The sequence below is a fragment of the Penicillium hordei genome, assembly GCF_028827395.1.
Source record: "Penicillium hordei strain IBT 12815 chromosome Unknown utg000003l_segment0_segment0, whole genome shotgun sequence".
Lineage (NCBI taxonomy): Eukaryota > Fungi > Ascomycota > Eurotiomycetes > Eurotiales > Aspergillaceae > Penicillium > Penicillium hordei.
The window spans coordinates 609793-629486 of record NW_026623144.1 but is presented as its reverse complement, the minus strand read 5'-3'; the positions used below and the strand labels follow the sequence as shown (position 1 = coordinate 629486).

The window sequence follows — 19694 nt, the reverse complement described above, 5'->3', positions numbered from 1 at the left end:
CGGTTTGAAGTCCTGTGACATGGGATGAGTGCCGGATGTACTTTTAGGATTGTATACTTGCAATTGATGACTGTGTGCTGACGTGTTTGGGGTTCTTTTTTCTTTTCTATTCGATATTATATGGGCACTTTGCCTGTGATAATCTGGCTTACGGAGGCTACGGTGTGTAATTGCGTATGCCATGTTTCTATACGCGGTTAATTTTTTATCTGTTCTGAATTCTCGCAAGGCTCCGCTATAAATGTTTGTAGGTTGCTTCCTCTGCTAGTCCATCAATAAGAGGCCTATCGAAGTTTACTAGGTTGTACCTATACTTACTGTTGATAGTATCAACGGTGAAGTACTTACTCGAATGCAACAGCAATCAAATGTACTCTTTAATATTGTATTTTAAATCAACATGAATACCCCACTGCGGTGGGGCCGTAATTATACAAACCGCAGCATTGGAAAGGTGCCTTTCCATTTACTCGATTTGAGTCGATTGCGTTTCAAGCATTCAAGCATAACTCTTATATTGTTTCGTGTGCACATGTTCTTTTTTACCACCCGCGCCCGCCCTGGGGAGGAGGGTCCCGCGACGCACCACCCCGACCCCCGGAATAAGGAGGAGGGAAGTGATGTTGACCCTGCGGCATCCCGTACCCCTGTCGCTGTCCCTGAGGCATAGAAGGATGATGGTTGTATGGAGGAGGGAAGGCTGAGGAGGATCCGGGTCCAGGTGCGGGAAAGGGCATTGTTGGCATATACGGGGGAGGCGGAGGCCAAGAACCGTAGTTCGGTGCAGGTACTTGGGCATAGCCATTGCTGGGACCCATGGGAGGATGGGCATACTGTCCATTGAAAGGATGGGTAGTGGGGAAGGAGTTGTAGGGTGCGGGGGGGTGCTGAGATTGGTGAGGGGGCGGGAAGTGTGTAGTGGATGGTTCATGAGGTGTGTATGAGCTTTCCCGGCTGCGTGAGCGCTGCGGAGAACGGTTTCTTGCTCGCGTGTCATTCCGACGATGGAAGCCAGGTCCGTATGCTCGTGATTCACTTGGAGATCGTGACTCGGACTGACTGATGGAGCTGTCGCTGTAGCGTTGGCGCTTGTTATTAGCTCGTGATATACTACTACTGCGACTTCGGTCGTGGCAGCTCTCGGTGTCTGTATCGGCGGGTTGACAGAATTCAAGGGACCATCCATCATAGTGTTCGCCGTCGAGGATGTCGCCTGTGTTCTCACCCCGGATCACTTCCTGGCCCAGCGGATCGATGTCGGTATGTTTATCATCCCCAGGGACTTCCGGGTCGAAGATCTTGTTCACATCATGGAGAAAGGCTTTGAGGGATTCCACTAACTTTGCGTCGGCAGGACCTGCTAGTAATTGTATCGGTTTTATGGTACCAGCTCGAATTGGACTAGTCGAGTCGGGCATAAGGTGAGGATAAATGTTGCCTGCACGAACATCCTGCCACATGGTCGATGGATCTCCATGTGTAGGTGGCATGATGAAAGGCACACTCTTGCCGGACTTTTTGGCCGAGTTTAGCTCGTTGGTCGTATTGTTGAAATCCATGGGGACCCCCATGGTCACGACTTGTCGAAGCTTGTTGACCAACTCGGGATGGAAGTATTCGTGCTCAGACCAGATATCTATGAGATCGTCTAGCCGTCGATGGTGCCGTGGGTTCCTTTGGCGATCACAGTTTGCTGCGTGGCCGACCAAGTGCACGAGATGCAGCTGCAGGGACCCGGTCACTGTGGAGAAGGTTGTCGGGGTATCTATGTGGTACTTGCAATGGTGTAACAGATCATTGATCAAGTAAAGGATGTGGAGGCGTTGGCGCTTTGGTGATATTTTGGATCCAGTGGGCTGGGATGGGGAAAAGGACGCCGCGAGAGCTTCCAGGTAATTGACCAGACCCCTTACCCGATTAGATGAAAATGCAACAAAGCGAAGCAACCAGGATTTACAGGTCTGTAGGGGGGAAAAGCTAGTTAGTAAGGTGGCATGTGAGAGTAACCAGAGGTGACAGCGGTTCAGACCTGAATGTTGGCTTGGGAGCAGTGCGACAGCGCGCGCTCGAGCGAGGTGTGAAACGCGCTTATCTCATCGCGAGGAACAGAAGTAGGATCTGGACGTAGAAGGCAAGCTGCAAGCGCAGCCTTTAGAATAACCACATTTGTCGTCATTGTGGTTAATCTCACGATCTCAAGATCTCACGATATTTTGAGAGAGAGGTAGTTCAAGTGTTCCCTCTTCTCTATTCATGTTCCTTATCGAAGCTTTTATCGCACGTGATCCTGGGTGATTCTATATCCGACATGTCAAGGTGGTTTTCTCCAAACTTACTACAATATGACGACGGAAAAGCATGAGAAAAAAAACACTTACAACAGCAAGTATGGCCGAGTGGTTAAGGCATTGTGTTTGCTCATATAGTAAGATTATAGTAACAACATTTGGAGACATTGGGTTCTACCTAACCGATTTCTATAGCGACCCATATGCCAGAGCGTTCCCCTCTTCAATATATATATTTCATGTAACGTATTTCACTACCTGGAATTTCATGCGAATGCTCTTCTGGTGCTAGAGGTGAAGCGCCATCTATTTTGAAATGAGTTTTGAGAGTTGAAGAAGAGAAGAATGGAGATCGGGTGATCGAACAGGGCCATCGGAGTTTGGCGGAGAGAACCGTTAGGATTTTAGTTAGATTATAGGGACCAATTAATGAGTTCCTTGGAAATGACTGCGGAGTTCAAAATAAATATTTCAGTTCCATGCCTATTACCAACGACGCTCAAGAATATTCAATCTTGGAGGAAATGCCCCCTATGTCCCCATTATCAGAGTCATCGACCCTCAATATTTCTTGTTTCCTACGCGCCCGCCTCTGCCCAGTTATTTCCTATTCGCTTCTACCCCTGTTAGATTATGTTTTCGTCATTGGCTCAAACAACTAGGTTCCGCCTCAATCTTCTCTGCCATGTCAGCTCGCTTTTTTCGCTGGCGCGTCGGACGACTCGGGCCAAGCTTTCCAACGATGAGAACAGCGGAGGCATTTTACTATTGGATGAAGCGAGTTCAAGTGTAGACCAGGAGACTGAACGGGTGATGCAAGATACTGTCCGCTCGGAATTTAAGGGCTTCACCGTGATTGCGGTGGCGCATCGGCTGGAGATGATTATGGATTTTGATCAGGTGGTAGTTATGGATATAGGAAAAATTGTGGAAATCGGAAATCCTGAAGTACTCAAAGGGCTGGCTGGATCGAGATTTGGGGAATTAGTCAACGCTGGGGCAAATTAGTTAGGTATCTCCTTCGCCCTTGCTTTGCTTGGAAGAGGAATTTTGTATAAAAAAAAATTCTTCCTCTTCTTCTTTGTACAAAGGATGCTGAGACTATGATTCTTATATAATTCTTGCCTAGTGTATCTCGGCTCTGATATGTACTGTGATATTTCTACTAGTGGAAGATGAACGACTCGACTGTTTTCATTTCTACTCTGTCTCAATTTCTGCAATGCAGTTGTTTTCCTTTAAGATCAAAAGAGAACGAATAGCTCATAGCTGATACTATTGAATACCAAGTCCGAATACATGGTAGAAACCAGGTATTATACCATGAGCATCATATGACTACGAGTACCCGGCAAACGTTGAAATAGCGGGTTTTGTCATTTTTAGTTAGAGTTGTCAACATTGGTCATCTATACCATACATTGTTTGTACACCAGGTTTCTGTCAAGATCTGCGCAACATCTTGATAAAGGACCATCATTGGAGAGATAGAACGAGCCCTAGATAGATGCATACCAATCACCAGAATTGTAAATTCACGACCGAATCCTCTTTGCTATCGAGCGCCGTAATCCCCACCCTCTTGCCTTGATAGTTTGCGGTCTGCTAGTCCATCCGCCGTAATAGAATGCATCTGCGTAGAGCGAATAGAGACTTGAGTGTTTGGGTGCGTCACGGATGTGTTGATGAGCGTTGATAAGCGTTGATGAACGGTGATGAACGATGACGAGGGAGTTGATGTGCGTTGATGTGTTGTGGTATACTGCCGGGTGGTGAAGGTGAGTGGTCAACGTTTCACGGCCATCGCGCGAGCCCTTTCTGTTGTAGTTCAGAGGTTTGAATTGACTTGTTATTTCAGAGGGAGACATGAGCCTATATATACAACAATGAGTCAAGTTAATTTTCAATCAACTTGGTCGTCTATATAGATACTTCGGAGGTAATTCCGACGGTGCGGCTTGGTTCCTGATCTGCGCCAGCTTCATATCAGTGATATCACAACACCTTCCACCCAGTGGATCAGCCAGGTCACCATGCGAGGCCCTATGACAAAAGCAGTTTGGATTACCCATGGAGGCTGAGCAGCCGCCTCAAAAGTCTGAAGAGGAGGAAGAGCGATGGCAGATGCTGAACCTGGATGAGCACTTCGTTCCAAAGGATCTTTCATCGGCGAAATACTCGGAATGACAAGGAATAATTATGATATCGCGGGTCCTGCGAGGATATTGCTACGTCTCCAAGACAGATGATGTTCCAGATAGGTATGAATATTTAGATAGACAATTCACAGTCACAGATATATTCCCTTCCATCATATCATTTGCAGACTCTGTTCTTGCTATCCAGTTTCCAACTCGCTATGATATGAAGGTGTCGAGGCGATATGAGTACTGGAGTTGTCGTGAATTATTGCGAGGAATGCTCACTGGAGTGCCTTCCACTCGGGATTCGAGGCCAAGAGGCTCGGGGATGTTGTGAGCCTAATGCGTCATGTTCTGATGTAGCCAAACGAGACCAGAATTTGGAACTGACTTGAGCGCTGTGGCGCAGGAGTAAGTCGATTGCTGTTACAGAATCCATGCCGTGCAATTTGTGTTTTAGAGGTTACTGGCCCCCAACTTCAATGGTGGAACCAACGGGAGGGAACGGTCGATCATCGGATTAACTACTTGAATAGGCAAAGTAAGGCTTAGGGCGTTTGTGAGTATTATTGGCAGCCTGAGGGATTGATTGGCACAGTTCAGACCTATTAGATTTCTGAATACCGCTGGATATGTCCAATCTGGACATGTTCCCTTCCGTTCCTTTCACACCCTTTACACCTATGAGGGTAATAGCGCCAAGAGTTTCATTCGCCAAACCAATCAGGCAACTAAATACGGAGAAGCACGATCTGCGGCTGACTGAGCTCTCTCATTCACTTAGCCTCTATGAGCCCTATCATTTCGATCGTTGGTGCTTGATTCCGCTGTCGCGATAAACGGGCTACTAGGTATATGTCTCAAATTCTGTTTGTCTAAATATTCAAACCTAGATGCCTTACATACGTGAGGGCAACAACCAGACCAATATGCGACCAAGAGATACAAGCGAATTCGGGATCGCTATCATCTGCGCTCTCCCACTCGAAGCCGACCCCATCGAAGCCCTTTTTGACGAAGCATACGATCGATTTAGCAAGATATACGGAAAGCAGCCCGGGGACCAGAATACATACATAACAGGCAGAATCGGTCTGCATAATGTCGTGTTATGCTACATGCCAGGCATAGGTCGAAGTCCAGTTGCCAGTGTGGCTTCAAGTCTTCGGATCAGCTTTACAGGAGTCCAACTCGCGCTTGTTGTTGGGATCTGCGGTGCTGCTCCGTACCCTTCAAATCGAAAGCAAATTTTCCTCGGAGATGTCATTATTAGCGACTCGATCGTTCAATACGATTTCGGCAGACAATACCCGGGCGGGTTCGACCGAAAGAAGGGCGTCAGGGACATATTAGGTCGACCAAGCCAGGAGATCAGGGCTTTGCTGAACAGTCTACAAAGACGGCGCTCTCTGTTAGAGTTCAAGGACGAGACTTCGCAGTATCTTGATTTTGAATCCTCATTTGCACATAAGCATTATACCTCGGTCCTATCTTCAAGATGTAGGTGTTTTGATGATGTAAATACTAATGCTATCTGTACGGCGGCATCCGAAACACCATGTGAAATGCTCGGCTGCGGCGACAATCGAGTTCTTCGACGTCGAAGTAACCAAGAGGACCATACGCTATCCATCCATATCGGTAAAGTCGCTTGCGCCGATACTGTGATGAAATCAGCAGAGAGTCGAGATAAGATTGTACTATCGGAGGAAGTTCTTAGTTTCGAAATGGAGGGCGCAGGAGTGTGGGGATAATATTTCTTATTATCATCAAAGGGGTATGTGATTATGCGGACAGTCATAAGAGCAAAAAATGGCAGCATTATGCCGCTGCCGTGGGAGCTTCTGCCGCGAAGGCCTTCTTGTCGACTTGGACACCCACGCTTAGACAAGGTTCGTAAAACTTTCAAAACACAGACTCACTATCTAATCGGTGTTTTATACAAATGCAAATTTAGACTCGTTTACAATTCATGTACCAAAGACATTCCTCGTGTTCCATACTTTATAGGGCGATCAGAAGAACTCTATGAACTCCAAACACAGCTTCTCCGGGTTAGCATCTATGAGCGTATTGTCGTTTTACAGGGTCCGCCTGGAATCGGAAAATCTTCGCTGGCGGCTCAATATGTGGAAGAGTTCTTTGAAAACTACTCGGCCATATTCTGGCTTGATGCCTCGTCCCCATCACATCTTGAGCGCAGCTTTTCGAAGGCTAGAGCTCAGATTCAACAGGAGAGTCATTATGTGGGTCCTATTGAAAGGGTTCACAATGGAATTTTGTCTTGCCACGATTCATATCACCGCTATGCGAGAAATTCATCCCCGGGCATCCGGAGCGTTTGTGCGAGGGGCGAGGACGTCCAAGCTGTTCAGCGCTGGCTTAGCAGAAAGAATAATAATCATTGGCTTCTGATCTTTGACAATTATCCCTCTATGATGGATTCCGATGAGAATGATGAAAGGCCTTTGATCGAGCGTTTCTTTCCTGATGCGCGACATGGCCACATGGTTGTTACAACGAGATCATCTCTCCCTTTAGGCCATACCATTCGACTTGAAAAGATCAAATGTGCCGATGAAGGTCTCAAAATTCTAGCAGGATCCTCGGGAAAACATTATGTTTTAAGAGGTAATCAGCCATGACAAAATTACCTTTTTTCCCTAGCGATACTAACTCTTATACATAGATCCGCACGCGGTGGAACTTGTTTCCCAAATGATGGTCTACCCCTAGCATTGGTGGCAGCAGGCACTTACCTGGCTAAAACAGGGGATAGCTGTCGTAGTTACCTCGATCTCCTCGAGCAAAATTGGTCCCAAGTACAGGAACAGAATCCTCGACTGCCATCCTACGGTGGGAACTTGGATTCTTGCTGGGAGGTTGCATTTGCTGCCCTCAGAGACTCGCCTGACGTACATATGGGTTTCAGCTCATGGGTCATTCTTGACAGCTCGGATGCCTGGTTTGAGCTTTTTGCACGAAAGGGAACCGATAAAATAAAGTTCAATCGGGCGATGATGTTACTTCGCAACTATGGAGTTGTAGAACACGGCCCCATCCCATCTGATGAAACACTCGGCTCTCGTGGGTACAATATGCAAAAGACTTTCCATACCTGGTTGCAAAATCGCTTCCACCAGGTCACACCTACTCTGCCATGCTGGGCAGTTGATCGCATCTTGGATTCTTCTCGAAAGGTCATCGATAGTGGTACATACTTTGAAGGGCTAGTTTGACTCCTTCCACACATGACTAGATCATTTGATCTGATCGCCGCGGGAAAGACAGATCTTTACTCATCCCGTGTGACGCTGAGAAGAGACACAGCTATTCTCAAAGATCTTGCGACAACCTTCAAATTTGCTGGGCATGGCAAGTCGAAGCTTTACAGCCAATTTTTGGGCAGGATACGTTTAAATCCCACAATGGCCCATTTCATCACGGCCAAGAATGTCTTGCTATTCGTCATGCGAAAACTTGAAGAGGCATCTACACAACAGCCCGACCTTGAGGCCGAACCTGACGTATTGGATTATACTACTCTCTGCTCATTGAAATTCGATGTTCTTAGGGCTTTACAGGCGGTTTCATTGTATATACCTCCCTCTTCTTTTTTCCTGAATGAACAGCAAGACCACGAAGATGAATTATGGCAAAGAATTCTTCTCGCGAAACTGGCAAACAGACAAACAGAGGCGCAACAGGAACAGCGTTTGCTGAGATTTTGTGGCTATTACATGACAATCCTGCGATGCACAGCTTTCATATGGTGTATTCTATTCCTTTGGACTTGGATCGAAGGAGTCAACCTTGCTGTTACTAAGGGCACACTTCACGGGGTTGTCATGATAGGTGAGTGTTGGTTCATGGTGTTCGCCTGGACGGCACTGATGGTTGGTTGGAAAAGCCGGCGCAAAACCTTCCCCGTGTATGTTGCTTCTCTTATGATCTTCGCAGGACATTCCGTATATGATGAGGGCCTTGCTGCGTTCAATTGGAGACGGCTTGCCATTGTAGGTGGGGCCGTTTGCACTGTTCCTGTCCTTTACTATGAAGTGATGCGCTAGGTATTGTCAAGTATGGTTGCAGTTGAGAAGAAACACGGATGTGAATACAAGTCCTCGTGAACTGTAGTGAAGCTCCAAGACGCACTGGGTCTACAGCGTCGGCCTTGCAACGCTCTGATGACTTCATGCCAACCGCATGGCCATTTCAAAATTCTCTTTTATTGGTAAACCAGCATCAGCCTCGCTCAGCATGAAACTCGCTAGCGAAGGCGTCAGCTCGGACGAATCCAAAGTCCAAAACCCTATGGATCGAAAGAAACCATCCTACGGCACATTCCGGAAGGCTGTCAGAGTGATAGATGAACAGCCAAAAACTATGGACCATTGTGTTGCCTTTGAAACTAAGCTGCGTCCAATTCCTCTTCCCTGATAAGTTGATCCAACGGAGACTTCATGTATGTGAAAGTTTTCGCTCTCGAAGGTTCCATTGAGAAATGCGATTCCTCAGCATCAACAGCGACCCTTTCAAGACCACGCCTGATGAATTCCAGATGCTGCTTTACAGATTGTACGTCGCCGGTGGCGAGCCATGCGAGATCAGTGAACTGTAGGAAGGCTTGAGCTGCTGAGCGCTCTACTGCTGGGAGTAGTGGAGCGTCTTTTGCTTTAGCTTGTCTGATTGTGGGTTTCTCCATGGAAACTATTTATGCTCTTATATAAATCGAATTTTGGGGAGGATAGTAAAGTAAGGCGTCGGACGTGATGCGTAGTGATCGAGACCGGACTTAGGTAGCGACAAATACCGGGGATCGCGCAATGGCTAAGGTTTGTCTTAGAAAGGGTTCTATAGACGGAACGATTCTAGGCGAAAATTAGTGGTGGATAGCCAGAAGAATCTATGTTGTATGGGAAAAATACAGCCTATTTTACCACTAGACCATAACAAAAACCTCGGTTCCTGTTTAGGGCCTAGGGGGGCCATATCCCAGTCTGACATATACCTATGTTTACCAACATACGGAGAGAAGTGAAAGTGTTCGGAACTGAGTTCCCGGTCTATACCCATATACCCGCTGTAAGTGAAGTCCACCTTTCTACCTAAAAATATCCCCATATTTTGCGACTTAGAACCCCGCGATGGCGTAAGGGAAAGGAACAGTGCCGATCCATCAACCATCTGATCACGGATGAGGATTCCCATCGAGGATCAGGCCATATACCATATGCCCCGCAATGTCCGGGCCACTTGCACGATTACATGGCCTGACTGCTAGTTACTTTCTTTAAAAAGTCTCTCTGGTCATTTAAATTTTATTTCCATACTCTGCTCTACACTCCATTTTACAAGTCTATCAAATCAAAATCAAACCATACCCTCAAGGATTCTTACCACTATGGCTTCCATCCTCGCCTCTCAAATCGCACGTCCTTCCATTCGTCACTTCTCAGCCCACCGTCCTCGTCCAGACTCTCGCGCTGCCCGCGCCGTCGCCATGGGTTGCATCGTTTCCGGCGTGGTACTTCCATTTGTCCCACCTGCTCTGGAAAGTTCGCGACAACGGAGCTCCGGCATCTCTACTAGCGCCAAGTAAGTATTAAAAAATCTACCCACGTTCTATGTCCGCAGTCAATGCGAGCTGGTGTGGAGAAACTAACCTGATATACAGGAACCCCCCACTTTGCTTCCATGCGCGCTAGTCGCCGCAACTCTTGACGACTCGTAATTTTGACGGGACTGTCGGTGCAGGCGCTGATACAAGGCTCAGTTTCCAAGATTGCGATGTGATGCATTATGCCCAAGGAGTTTGGAATTGGCGTTTCTGGTTCTCTCATTTTTTTTTTTTTTTAATACTAGCATTACGGGGATCGTGCTATTACATACATTGTTACTATTGAACGTGGAGACAAGGAGGGAGTGGAGAAATGTTAGACCTGTTCGCTATGAATGGCAGGGATCGATAGACAGCCAGCTTTGTGCGAATTGATCCATTACTGAACTGACTCGGAGCTCGAGTGCAAGAACCAAACGTAGTACACAGTAGATCGAGTCCGAGGAGCTCCCCACTTCCAGATTATCGATTTTGTCCCATAATCCTCTATTTTTCAGTTTGCGTACGGAGTATCCCGTATAAAAATAGTATACAATGCGGCCAGCCGATCAACTAAACCGGTTCCCACTCGGAGGCCGGTACGGCTGTGCCGTTTCATATTTACCCTTCTCCAACACACGGTCGGCCTCGGTCAAGGGTTCGTGCCGGGTAGGCGCCGGGTCGTGAGAAGCTTCGGCACTTGGGGACGCGGCATCATCGGAGGCGTTCTGGAATCGGGCCATGCTCGCTCGTTTCGAGCTAGTGTCGTTGCCCGGGGTTGGTGTGGAGGCTAATTGCGCTTGGCGCTTGTGCTCGTTCTCCATTTGCTTCATTTGCGCCTTGCGCTTGACTTCGGCTTCGAATCGGGCTTGTCGGTCGGCGTTGATCGATTGCTTCGCGAAATAGTAAGCTCCGCCGCCGGCTATACGGGGTATAGTTAGTCGCTTCTTCGCTTGTGAATTACTGGATTTGTTACTGGTACTTGGCCAGCAATCAATAAATTGGTCACATACCCAGGCAAAGGGTGCCCCAGCCCATCCTGTTTAATTGAAAGCCATGTCAGTACTTGTGTTCTGTTTGCGTATGTTTTCAGATAGAGACGTCTTCGCTCACCAGGTAGATCGAATCTAGAAGATGACACAATTAGCAACATTGAGGAGGCATTGGATAGAAGAAATTACCGTATTCATGGCGAACAATCTGGTAGTTGTGAGATGGGTGAAGTAAAACAGAATGAAAAAGGACGCTCTACGTCAGTCCGAGGGAGACCCGAGGTCGGACCCGGGCGGTTACGCACGGACCAAGGACTGTAATTTGTGCCTCAGGCCACTGATTATCAACCAACGCATGTCTTGGAACCTGGGAATTAAGAACGACCGTTGCCTTGATCATCTCTATCACATATATCCTGTCGCTCTAGTCGAAATTCCAACCCCCACTGAAGGCTTCCCTCTGATGACCACTGCCCACCCTACCAACACTTATCCTGTTGTTTCGCAATAAACTCGAGATCTTTTTTCGCCGCCTGTTCATCTGGCGCAGCATCTTGGTTCCATGCTGGCGTGAGATACTTTTAACGGGGGGGCGTCGCTCCGCCTCACCGGTGACTCACCCACTGAGATACTATTTGATCAGACTTTCCGCGCTGTTTCGTTTGTCTTGCTGAACACAGTTCAAACATGCCTCCCAAACGCAAAGCGGCCGACAGTAAGTCTCTGGTACATATCTCCAAACGACAAGTGACTGACTATATCCAGCCGGTCGGTCTAGTGGTGCTTCGAAGCGGGCTACACCAGTCCCCGACATCGACATTTCCAGCGGCGATGAATACTCGGATCAGGAAGAGTTGCCGGAGGAATCCAACTTGAAAGGTACAGTGTGGCAGTTTGCTCACCTGAAATGAACCAGAGACTAAAATTGGAGCATAAAGCGGTCGTCAATAAGTTCTCTCTCGAGGCTTTCAGCAAGAAGAACCAAGTGGAGAAGACAGACCCCAGATTTGGATACAAAGATCTTTCTTCGCTCCCACTGAAGCGCGACCACTACAACCGGCCGTTATGGATCGAGCCCTTGAAAGGCACAATCACCCTTGAGAGTTTCTCCCCGCTGGCACCCCAGGCCCAAGATTTCCTGACCACCATCGCGGAACCGCTTTCCCGTCCGACCCATCTCCACGAATATCGGTTGACTGGACACAGTTTATATGCGGCGGTCTCGGTCGGTCTCAAACCGCAGGATATTGTTGAGTTCTTGGACCGTCTATCGAAAACACCGCTCCCCGAAAGCATTCGGACGTTCATCATCGAGTTCACAAAGTCTTACGGAAAAATCAAGATGGTGTTGAGGCATAATCGATACTATGTGGAAACGACAGATCCTGAAATGCTTCAGCGTTTGCTGAAAGATGAAGTGATTGGCCCCCAGCGAATGGATAATACCGAAGGAATCATCGAACGGGCTGCTCCGAAAATGGGTGGTCTTGTCATTCCTGGAACGAAAGATGCAGCTGGTGTACGAGAAACCACTCAACAGGAGGCTGCCGCTGCCATAGCTAGAGATGAGACCGAAGAAGGAGGGGCCGTGAACTATGGTATTGACGACATTGGCGAGGATGAGACTGAAGAAGCAATCACGTACAGTTTCGAGATTCCTGCTGCTGGTGTCGAAGTGGTCAAGGCCCGCTGCCAATCGATCGGATGTCCTGCCCTGGAAGAGTACGATTTCCAAGGAGACACAGTGAATCCAAATCTGGATATGGATTTGAAACCCGCGGCGCGGATTCGGTCCTACCAGGAGAAGAGTTTAAGTAAAATGTTCGGTAACGGACGTGCCAAGAGTGGCATCATTGTCCTTCCTTGCGGTGCCGGTAAAACCCTTGTGGGTATCACTGCCGCGGCGACCATCAAGAAAGGCACCATCGTTCTCTGCACCAGTTCCATGTCCGTGGTTCAGTGGCGAAACGAGTTCTTGCGGTGGACAACCATCGACCCGGGTGATATCGCCATTTTCACGTCGGACCACAAAGAAAAATTCAAGCGGTCAACTGGTATCATCGTGTCCACATACTCAATGGTGTCACAGACCCGTGCTCGGTCTTATGATGCCCAGAAGATGATGGACTGGCTTCAATCGAGGGAATGGGGTATGATGATTCTTGACGAGGTGCACGTCGTGCCAGCATCGATGTTCCGAAAGGTCACATCGGCAATCGCCGCACAGAGCAAGCTTGGTCTTACTGCAACATTGCTACGTGAGGACGACAAGATCAAAGATTTGAACTTCTTGATCGGACCGAAGCTTTACGAAGCAAACTGGATGGAACTTGCTGCACAGGGCCACATCGCCAAGGTCCAATGTGCCGAGGTGTGGTGCCCGATGACAACCGAGTTCTACTCTGAGTATCTGCGGGAAAGCTCCAGGAAACAAGCTCTGCTATACATCATGAACCCTCGCAAGTTCCAAGCGTGTCAGTTCCTGATCGATTTCCACGAGAAGCGTGGCGATAAGATCATCGTGTTTTCTGACAACGTCTACGCTCTCGAGCGATATGCGCTCAAGCTGAATAAGGCTTACATTTACGGTGGAACTCCTCAAAATGAGCGCATGCGTATCCTGGAAAATTTCCAACACAACGAGCAGGTCAACACTATCTTCCTGTCTAAGATTGGTGATACCTCACTCGATCTACCCGAGGCCACTTGTCTGATCCAGATCTCGTCTCACTACGGTTCGCGTCGTCAGGAGGCTCAGCGTCTGGGTCGAATCCTACGAGCCAAGCGTCGTAACGACGAGGGCTTCAATGCTTTCTTCTACTCGCTCGTGTCCAAGGACACTAATGAGATGGTCTACTCAGCCAAACGCCAGGCATTCCTGATTGATCAGGGTTATGCCTTTAAGGTCATTACCCATCTCCAAGGCATAGACAATTACGAAGGACTTTCGTATGCGACTCCAGCAGAACGTCGCGAACTTCTGCAAGAAGTCATGTTGCAGAATGAGTCATCCGCCGATGTCGAACAGGTCAATGATGATTTGTTTTCAATGCGCTCTGGCAAGAGAGTGACAGCTAAGAAAGGCGGCGCTAAGCGCAGTGCTGCCACTCTTAGTGGTCTGGCTGGTGGTGATGATATGGCCTACATCGAGTACAACAAGAGTAGGAACAAGCAGCTCAAGGATAAGGCTGGACATCACCCGCTGTTCAAGAAGATGGAACGAGACCGACAACGCCGCAAGAAGGAGAGGGAGACTGAGGACTAAACGCTGAAATGCATGTGCTGATTTTGCTTTCCTTGGGCGCGTTAGTCTTTGACCTTTTCTCTTGCACCCCAGAATGACAGATACCCCCCGAATTATCACCAATATATGTTATAAAAACAAATAATAAGTTAAAAAAAATATCATTTGTGCTATAGAGCAATCTAAAGCCACAATCTTAATCATCAAATAAGTCAGTCAGCACCGAACAACTACCTAGCTATCTCTATGTACAACATAGTGTATTTCCTCTGCCGGGTGGGGGTTTACAGGTATGATAATCCCCTTTTGCAGTGTTAGTAATCCCTCGGATTGCCTCTTGATCTATCTTCTGATTTTGAGTCTCCCATATCAGCTAAGATATTTCATCAGAGGTCCCTGAGCGAAGCGTAATAATTATGCCGCAGAGACCGACATGAAAGCCCAATAGCTCAGCAATATAAGCCCTGGATCGTAGATACAGTCGCATAGCTCAGTAATGCATCTGCGAGATATCCTATCGGAGCACTATATTGGGTGCATTGGCAACGTTGCCCAAGTTCGTGATAAGACTTACTCGCTGTTTGATTGACCACACCGACTGATGATGTTGATTTGACTACAAGCTAGATTTTATTTTCCATATTTTTTGATTTGCTCTAATATCGTGTTGTGGTATAAAATATGCAGAAAGATGATAATAAATTGGAAAATTCGCATTTGGTGAAAAAATTGCGTTTAGTGGACCGCTTAGCATGGTTATAACCCGCACACCGGTAGATCAGTAGTTGGATAAAATGACTAGTTTGCTCGGCTCACCTTCCAACTCATTGCCCACAAGTCCGAAACCCCACGTTAGGTCCTCTATAATGAAAGGGGGATTTGCTCTGCCACTCATATGACTGTTTCTTTCTTTTTAAATTGTCCCCTCGTTGGATTCAGTGCATTCCAGTGCAGCATTAACGTAGCGTGATCCTGCAAACATAGCGAATGCATAGAGGACCAAGCATTGCAAACCAATCACAGATTAATGTATAAAGAGAGAACAGGAAGTTGTCTTGGCCAGCTTCCTTAGCCTGCATAAGAGAGTGGAACAACTAACAGTAGATATTAGGGGCTCAGAATGATAGTGGTCATCTAGTATCCATTCAAAAAGGTATCGCTTAATGTTTTCAAGTCCCTGGAGATCTCCTTCGGTCGAGTTAGACTTCTCCTTCTCAACCCAACCTTCAGTATAACCTCCTCCAAAATCAATCAGGTATGCATCCTCATTGACATCAATGAGCACATTAGCTGCCTTCGCATCTCCCCAAATGATATTGTATGAATGCAAGCGTTGAATTGCGTGCGAAATCTGATCAACCCATTTTTGTCGTAGCTCGGAAAATTTGGGATCATGTCCATCAATGCAATTGAGTGTAGCTCCATCACAATTAATATATGATAAAACCAATCCCATGACATACCCATCATCATCTTGGACCACCCCTTCCAGTTGTGATGTGAGAATGGGGGGATCGAATTTAGCCATGCGAATCTTCGAATACGTGAGAATCTCTCTTGTGGTAATACCCATGTCACCCCCATAGACTATCTTGAAGAAGCTAGGCTGTGGTTGCCCATGAATAAATACCTTGTGAGGTATTCCTGGTAGTGCAGCTGAATTTGCACTAATTGGAACCTCGACTTCCCTAGGATGGTAGACAGGAAAAGCAGAGTAGTCGATAGAAGATGGTAAACGGGCCCCGATGAGATGATTTTTCATGTTCTTGGTGTTGCCGAGATAAACAGGAACTAAGTTGTCTCCAATTACCTGCACAGTGTAGTGCAATTCTTCTGCAAACAGACAGTCCTCGAGAGTGTACTTTTGGCTCGGGTCTAGGGGAGCAATTTCGCGAAAGATTGGCAGAAATGGTTGCAAGACCCAATCATGCATTTCATCAAGGGGGTCTTCAAACTCCCCATCCACATCGACCTCAGACTCATCAGGAATCCATTCTGGTTCTTGACGTTGAACGTGTCGAAGATATTCGGCCAGGAGGGCAGACGAGCTTTCAAAGCTAGAAGTAAAAAGATCGATTTTAAAGCGTTTGTTCGAGACATAAACATTCAACTGCGTGTCTGTATTTCTGGTGCTTGATTTAAATGGACCAATATCATAGATGGGTTGCTCCCTTGCCATTATTGGCCGTCGAGGAGTTGCGGCGAAAAGAAAAAAATGAGATAGGAGTAACAATCTGGCAGGTCGAGGGACAGTGTGAGCGAGGGTGTACATGGGACCATGTCATGTGACCATTGGCCTATACCGGCAAATATAAGCATCTTCACCGCCAACCCTTCTGCAATACTTAATTGGAGGAGTTGCAGCAAAGGGGTGGGGCTTAGAGACTGACAAGACGGTATGCTTCTCCGCCTCCCGACTACATATGCGCAGAACAAGTGAGCTAAAACAATCTTTTTTTGCTGTAAATTTGTATGTTGAAGTAGCGTATTCTCTCCTCGATCACTTTAGCGCACGTTTCGACTCGAGGATGATGAAAGCTAATCATTGGTATTTGTTGATGCATATGCACGCCAAGATTAGCGCTCGAGTCAGATTCTGAGACATCTAGATGCTGATGCAAGAGGCCGAAATTATCTGGGCGCTTAGCTTAATATAAAATAAAAAAAACGACGGACTAACCTCCCTTAGCCCTCAATCTCAACCCTAGGTCGCGCGACCGCCGCACTGATCGTGGTAGAGTGGGGCCGGTAGAGCGAATCGCGTGTCGAGGCTTGGCGGCCCGTGTGGTTTTGTAACTGTCCATGAAGTATTTGTCAGTACACGTTCTAAGCGTAGAGAATACTTCCTACCGTACCATTCTTGAATCGAATCCGGGGGATTCGTGGTACTCCGTGTCTTCAGAGGCGAGGATGGCGACCGCCATGATACACTGCCTGACGGATGGCTGTGGGGCAGTTTGTGGGATGGGTTTCGTCATCTGGAATCGGCAATCCTCGACCCGCTTGAGAAATACGGTATGCGTATACGTGGATAACACACCATAGACGGTGTTGTTGTCTCTCATCTGTTCAACGAGCTGGCCGAGATATCTGTTAGTCGTGTGCCTTCGACAAAACATCCAGATGTGTTACCGAGATGAGATTGCACTGGGCCAATGCTGGACCAGCCAGCACCGATTTGGTAGATATCGAGTCTAACAGTCAAGAACGTCTTCAGCTCGATTGGTAGAATGGTATTCCGATATTGACCAGCGTGAAGAAGAACGACGTCAGGAATCACGTCAGTCGGAGGAAGCGCGGCTTGACGGTCGTCGAATTGCAAAGGGAGCCCAGCGGTCTTGCACGCTAGAGAGACGGCGTCGCAGACATGCTTGTAGAACCGCCCGGTGAGACCAAGTTCACTTCCAACCACGTAGGTGTTACCAGTGACATCCATGCACGGGACAAGCCCAACCAGATCAATGTTTCGAATTATTTGATGGACCTCATCCTTAAACAACGTCTATTCATAGAATAATCTTACCGAAATAATTGTCCGAGACTCTGATGGGCTGTGGGTCCCATTCTCTTGAGTGAGTATCGGTAATGGTCGGGCTAGCAAATCACTCGCCGTCTCTATGCCAGAATTCCGGGGGTGAGAAGTAGCTTGAGTGACGACAGGGTTTGTAGATGAGAGCTGCATTTTGTCGTCCTCTACTCTAGGTGGTTGGCAGTAGAGGCTTTGAAGTGGTGGTCGGTCCGCTGGTGTTGGCGTGGCCTTCATCGACACCGGAAAGCCCTCGAGATCGCTCGGCAGCTTCAAAGCTAGACGGGTAAATTCATTAACGGCTTTTCTCAACGGGCGTTGAGATTCAAGGGCCCAGTCGACCGGGTAGCGAAATGATACTGGTAGGGAGGGTTCGGCATTCGGGACTGAAGTAATGAGTCGAAGACGTCCCTGTGTGGATTGGACTGCTCGGAAATGTAAAAATTCAATTGATAGGCGATGTCGACAACTCTTTGCAAAGTCCGATTAGTTGCCATGATTGCTGATTGAGTCTGTCATGGGAGATGGAAAAAGAATGTAGAACTGGGTCAACTTAGTTACGCCACCAGCCCTGGTGCTCATATGGGATTACATGAGTGCGAAGGGGCAGAGCGGCCAAAGGTCAAATGCCTGATTTTATAGGGATGATGCCTTGATATGCCTAAATTATATACCGTTTTCAACACCGCTCTATACCGTATACTATAAATTGAAGGTATTCCTAGTTATACATACCATATATAAGAGACTTTGAAATCTCTATATTCCTCAAAAATAAAGCTATTCCTACTCTACAAATCAACAGTTTCTTCGAATCCCTAATATCGAGAACCGTCCCAAACGGTATAAACTACCTCCTTATATTAATCTTAAGAGATTTAGCCAGTCGTAATAGCTTTAATGCCTAGAAATAGGCGTATACGGTGATTTATATCGTAGGAATAGCTTTATTCCTATAAACTACCTACGGTCCTATAGATACTTTGCTTATTAAAGCTACCGATTGTAATTCAATCGATGTAAAATAAGGCATAATTCAGGCATATTCAGGCATCAAGCCTATAAAATCCGGCATTTGACCTTTGGCCGCTCTGCCCCTTCGCATAAGAGCATTTGACCGCTAACTGATTAACTGACCAGGCCAAAAGATCATAAAGACAAACAGAACGCCTGTTTGTCTCTCCGGAGGTATATATACTAGACCTTAACATCTACAAAGGATACTGTCTCGCCTGATATTTCTCTCTTTTCCTTTACTCTCCGTACTTAGTATTCTCGTTTAAATTGCACTCTTTTCCTTGAAGAACTACCGGTAACATAACACTAAGTACCACTCCTAAATCCAACGAAGCAGGACGACCGTATAGACCATATTGCGATTGGTCTCGGTCCCGCTTCACCCCACTTCCCGTTCCTTAGCATTACATAGCCAAGACTAGACCCGAACTCCGGGCCAATCAAGATGACCTGTAGTAAGCAGCCGATTGCTATGCTAGATAAAGAAGAAAGTAATAAATAGGAGATAGTCGCTGCTTATAACCCAAAGACCCTGACAACTAAACCGATAGGACTAGTTGATGGTAATAACCTAGATACATGGATTTCTCATAGCTTGTTAGGTGCTCGCCGGTACATAACAGGTCTCTTGCGTTGGTCTTATAAGACAGTAGGCACCATTAACGTATAAATAATTTGACAGAGCTAGTTACCCCATAGGTAAAAGGCTCTAGTTTTACTTTTACACCTAGAATATGAGGACCTGTGGAATTGTTAACTAGTTAACCATAAATTGCTAACAAAGTAGATATAGAAATACAGAGAAGTTGAACACGGTTGGTTGGACCGGTTAGTACCGACAGAGGGATGACACCTAAGGCATAAAGCACTAATCTATATGTGCTCGT

At 47.1% G+C, this 19694-nt stretch overlaps 10 protein-coding genes across 10 annotated transcripts; 5 read left to right on the top strand and 5 right to left on the bottom strand.

Moving 5' to 3' along the window:
• Positions 1-542: 542 nt before the first annotated feature.
• On the bottom strand, positions 543-2176 carry N7537_005479 (RNA polymerase II-binding domain-containing protein; the record flags this gene model as incomplete). Its single annotated transcript, XM_056896536.1, has 2 exons — positions 543-1961; positions 2030-2176. 2 exons carry the CDS (start codon positions 2174-2176, stop codon positions 543-545), a joined length of 1566 nt encoding a protein of 521 aa, XP_056752321.1.
• Positions 2177-2921: 745 nt separating this feature from the next.
• On the top strand, positions 2922-3296 carry N7537_005478 (ABC multidrug transporter; the record flags this gene model as incomplete). Its single annotated transcript, XM_056896535.1, has 1 exon — positions 2922-3296. One exon carries the CDS (start codon positions 2922-2924, stop codon positions 3294-3296), a length of 375 nt encoding a protein of 124 aa, XP_056752320.1.
• Positions 3297-5358: 2062 nt separating this feature from the next.
• N7537_005477 (uncharacterized protein) lies at positions 5359-7668 on the top strand (the record flags this gene model as incomplete). Its single annotated transcript, XM_056896534.1, has 3 exons — positions 5359-5929; positions 6440-7060; positions 7202-7668. The coding sequence occupies 3 exons, from the start codon at positions 5359-5361 to the stop codon at positions 7666-7668; spliced, it is 1659 nt and encodes a 552-aa protein (XP_056752319.1).
• Positions 7669-7857: 189 nt separating this feature from the next.
• On the top strand, positions 7858-8499 carry N7537_005476 (uncharacterized protein; the record flags this gene model as incomplete). Its single annotated transcript, XM_056896533.1, has 1 exon — positions 7858-8499. One exon carries the CDS (start codon positions 7858-7860, stop codon positions 8497-8499), a length of 642 nt encoding a protein of 213 aa, XP_056752318.1.
• Positions 8500-8840: 341 nt separating this feature from the next.
• On the bottom strand, positions 8841-9134 carry N7537_005475 (GCN5- N-acetyltransferase; the record flags this gene model as incomplete). Its single annotated transcript, XM_056896532.1, has 1 exon — positions 8841-9134. The coding sequence occupies one exon, from the start codon at positions 9132-9134 to the stop codon at positions 8841-8843; it is 294 nt and encodes a 97-aa protein (XP_056752317.1).
• A 699-nt stretch (positions 9135-9833) lies between these two features.
• On the top strand, positions 9834-10137 carry N7537_005474 (uncharacterized protein; the record flags this gene model as incomplete). The annotated part of the gene is made up of 2 exons (XM_056896531.1): positions 9834-10027; positions 10107-10137. 2 exons carry the CDS (start codon positions 9834-9836, stop codon positions 10135-10137), a joined length of 225 nt encoding a protein of 74 aa, XP_056752316.1.
• Positions 10138-10597: 460 nt separating this feature from the next.
• Positions 10598-11267, bottom strand: N7537_005473 (uncharacterized protein; the record flags this gene model as incomplete). Its single annotated transcript, XM_056896530.1, has 4 exons — positions 11210-11267; positions 11142-11155; positions 11042-11067; positions 10598-10950 (listed from the first exon to the last, which is right to left on the bottom strand). Exons 1-4 carry the CDS (start codon positions 11216-11218, stop codon positions 10598-10600), a joined length of 402 nt encoding a protein of 133 aa, XP_056752315.1. The 5' UTR covers positions 11219-11267.
• Positions 11268-11707: 440 nt separating this feature from the next.
• N7537_005472 (TFIIH/NER complex ATPase/helicase subunit SSL2) lies at positions 11708-14285 on the top strand (the record flags this gene model as incomplete). Its single annotated transcript, XM_056896529.1, has 3 exons — positions 11708-11735; positions 11786-11899; positions 11959-14285. The coding sequence occupies 3 exons, from the start codon at positions 11708-11710 to the stop codon at positions 14283-14285; spliced, it is 2469 nt and encodes an 822-aa protein (XP_056752314.1).
• A 1003-nt stretch (positions 14286-15288) lies between these two features.
• Positions 15289-16443, bottom strand: N7537_005471 (uncharacterized protein; the record flags this gene model as incomplete). The annotated part of the gene is made up of 1 exon (XM_056896528.1): positions 15289-16443. One exon carries the CDS (start codon positions 16441-16443, stop codon positions 15289-15291), a length of 1155 nt encoding a protein of 384 aa, XP_056752313.1.
• A 506-nt stretch (positions 16444-16949) lies between these two features.
• On the bottom strand, positions 16950-17946 carry N7537_005470 (uncharacterized protein; the record flags this gene model as incomplete). Its single annotated transcript, XM_056896527.1, has 4 exons — positions 16950-17060; positions 17120-17341; positions 17413-17766; positions 17788-17946. The coding sequence occupies 4 exons, from the start codon at positions 17944-17946 to the stop codon at positions 16950-16952; spliced, it is 846 nt and encodes a 281-aa protein (XP_056752312.1).
• Positions 17947-19694: the final 1748 nt, after the last annotated feature.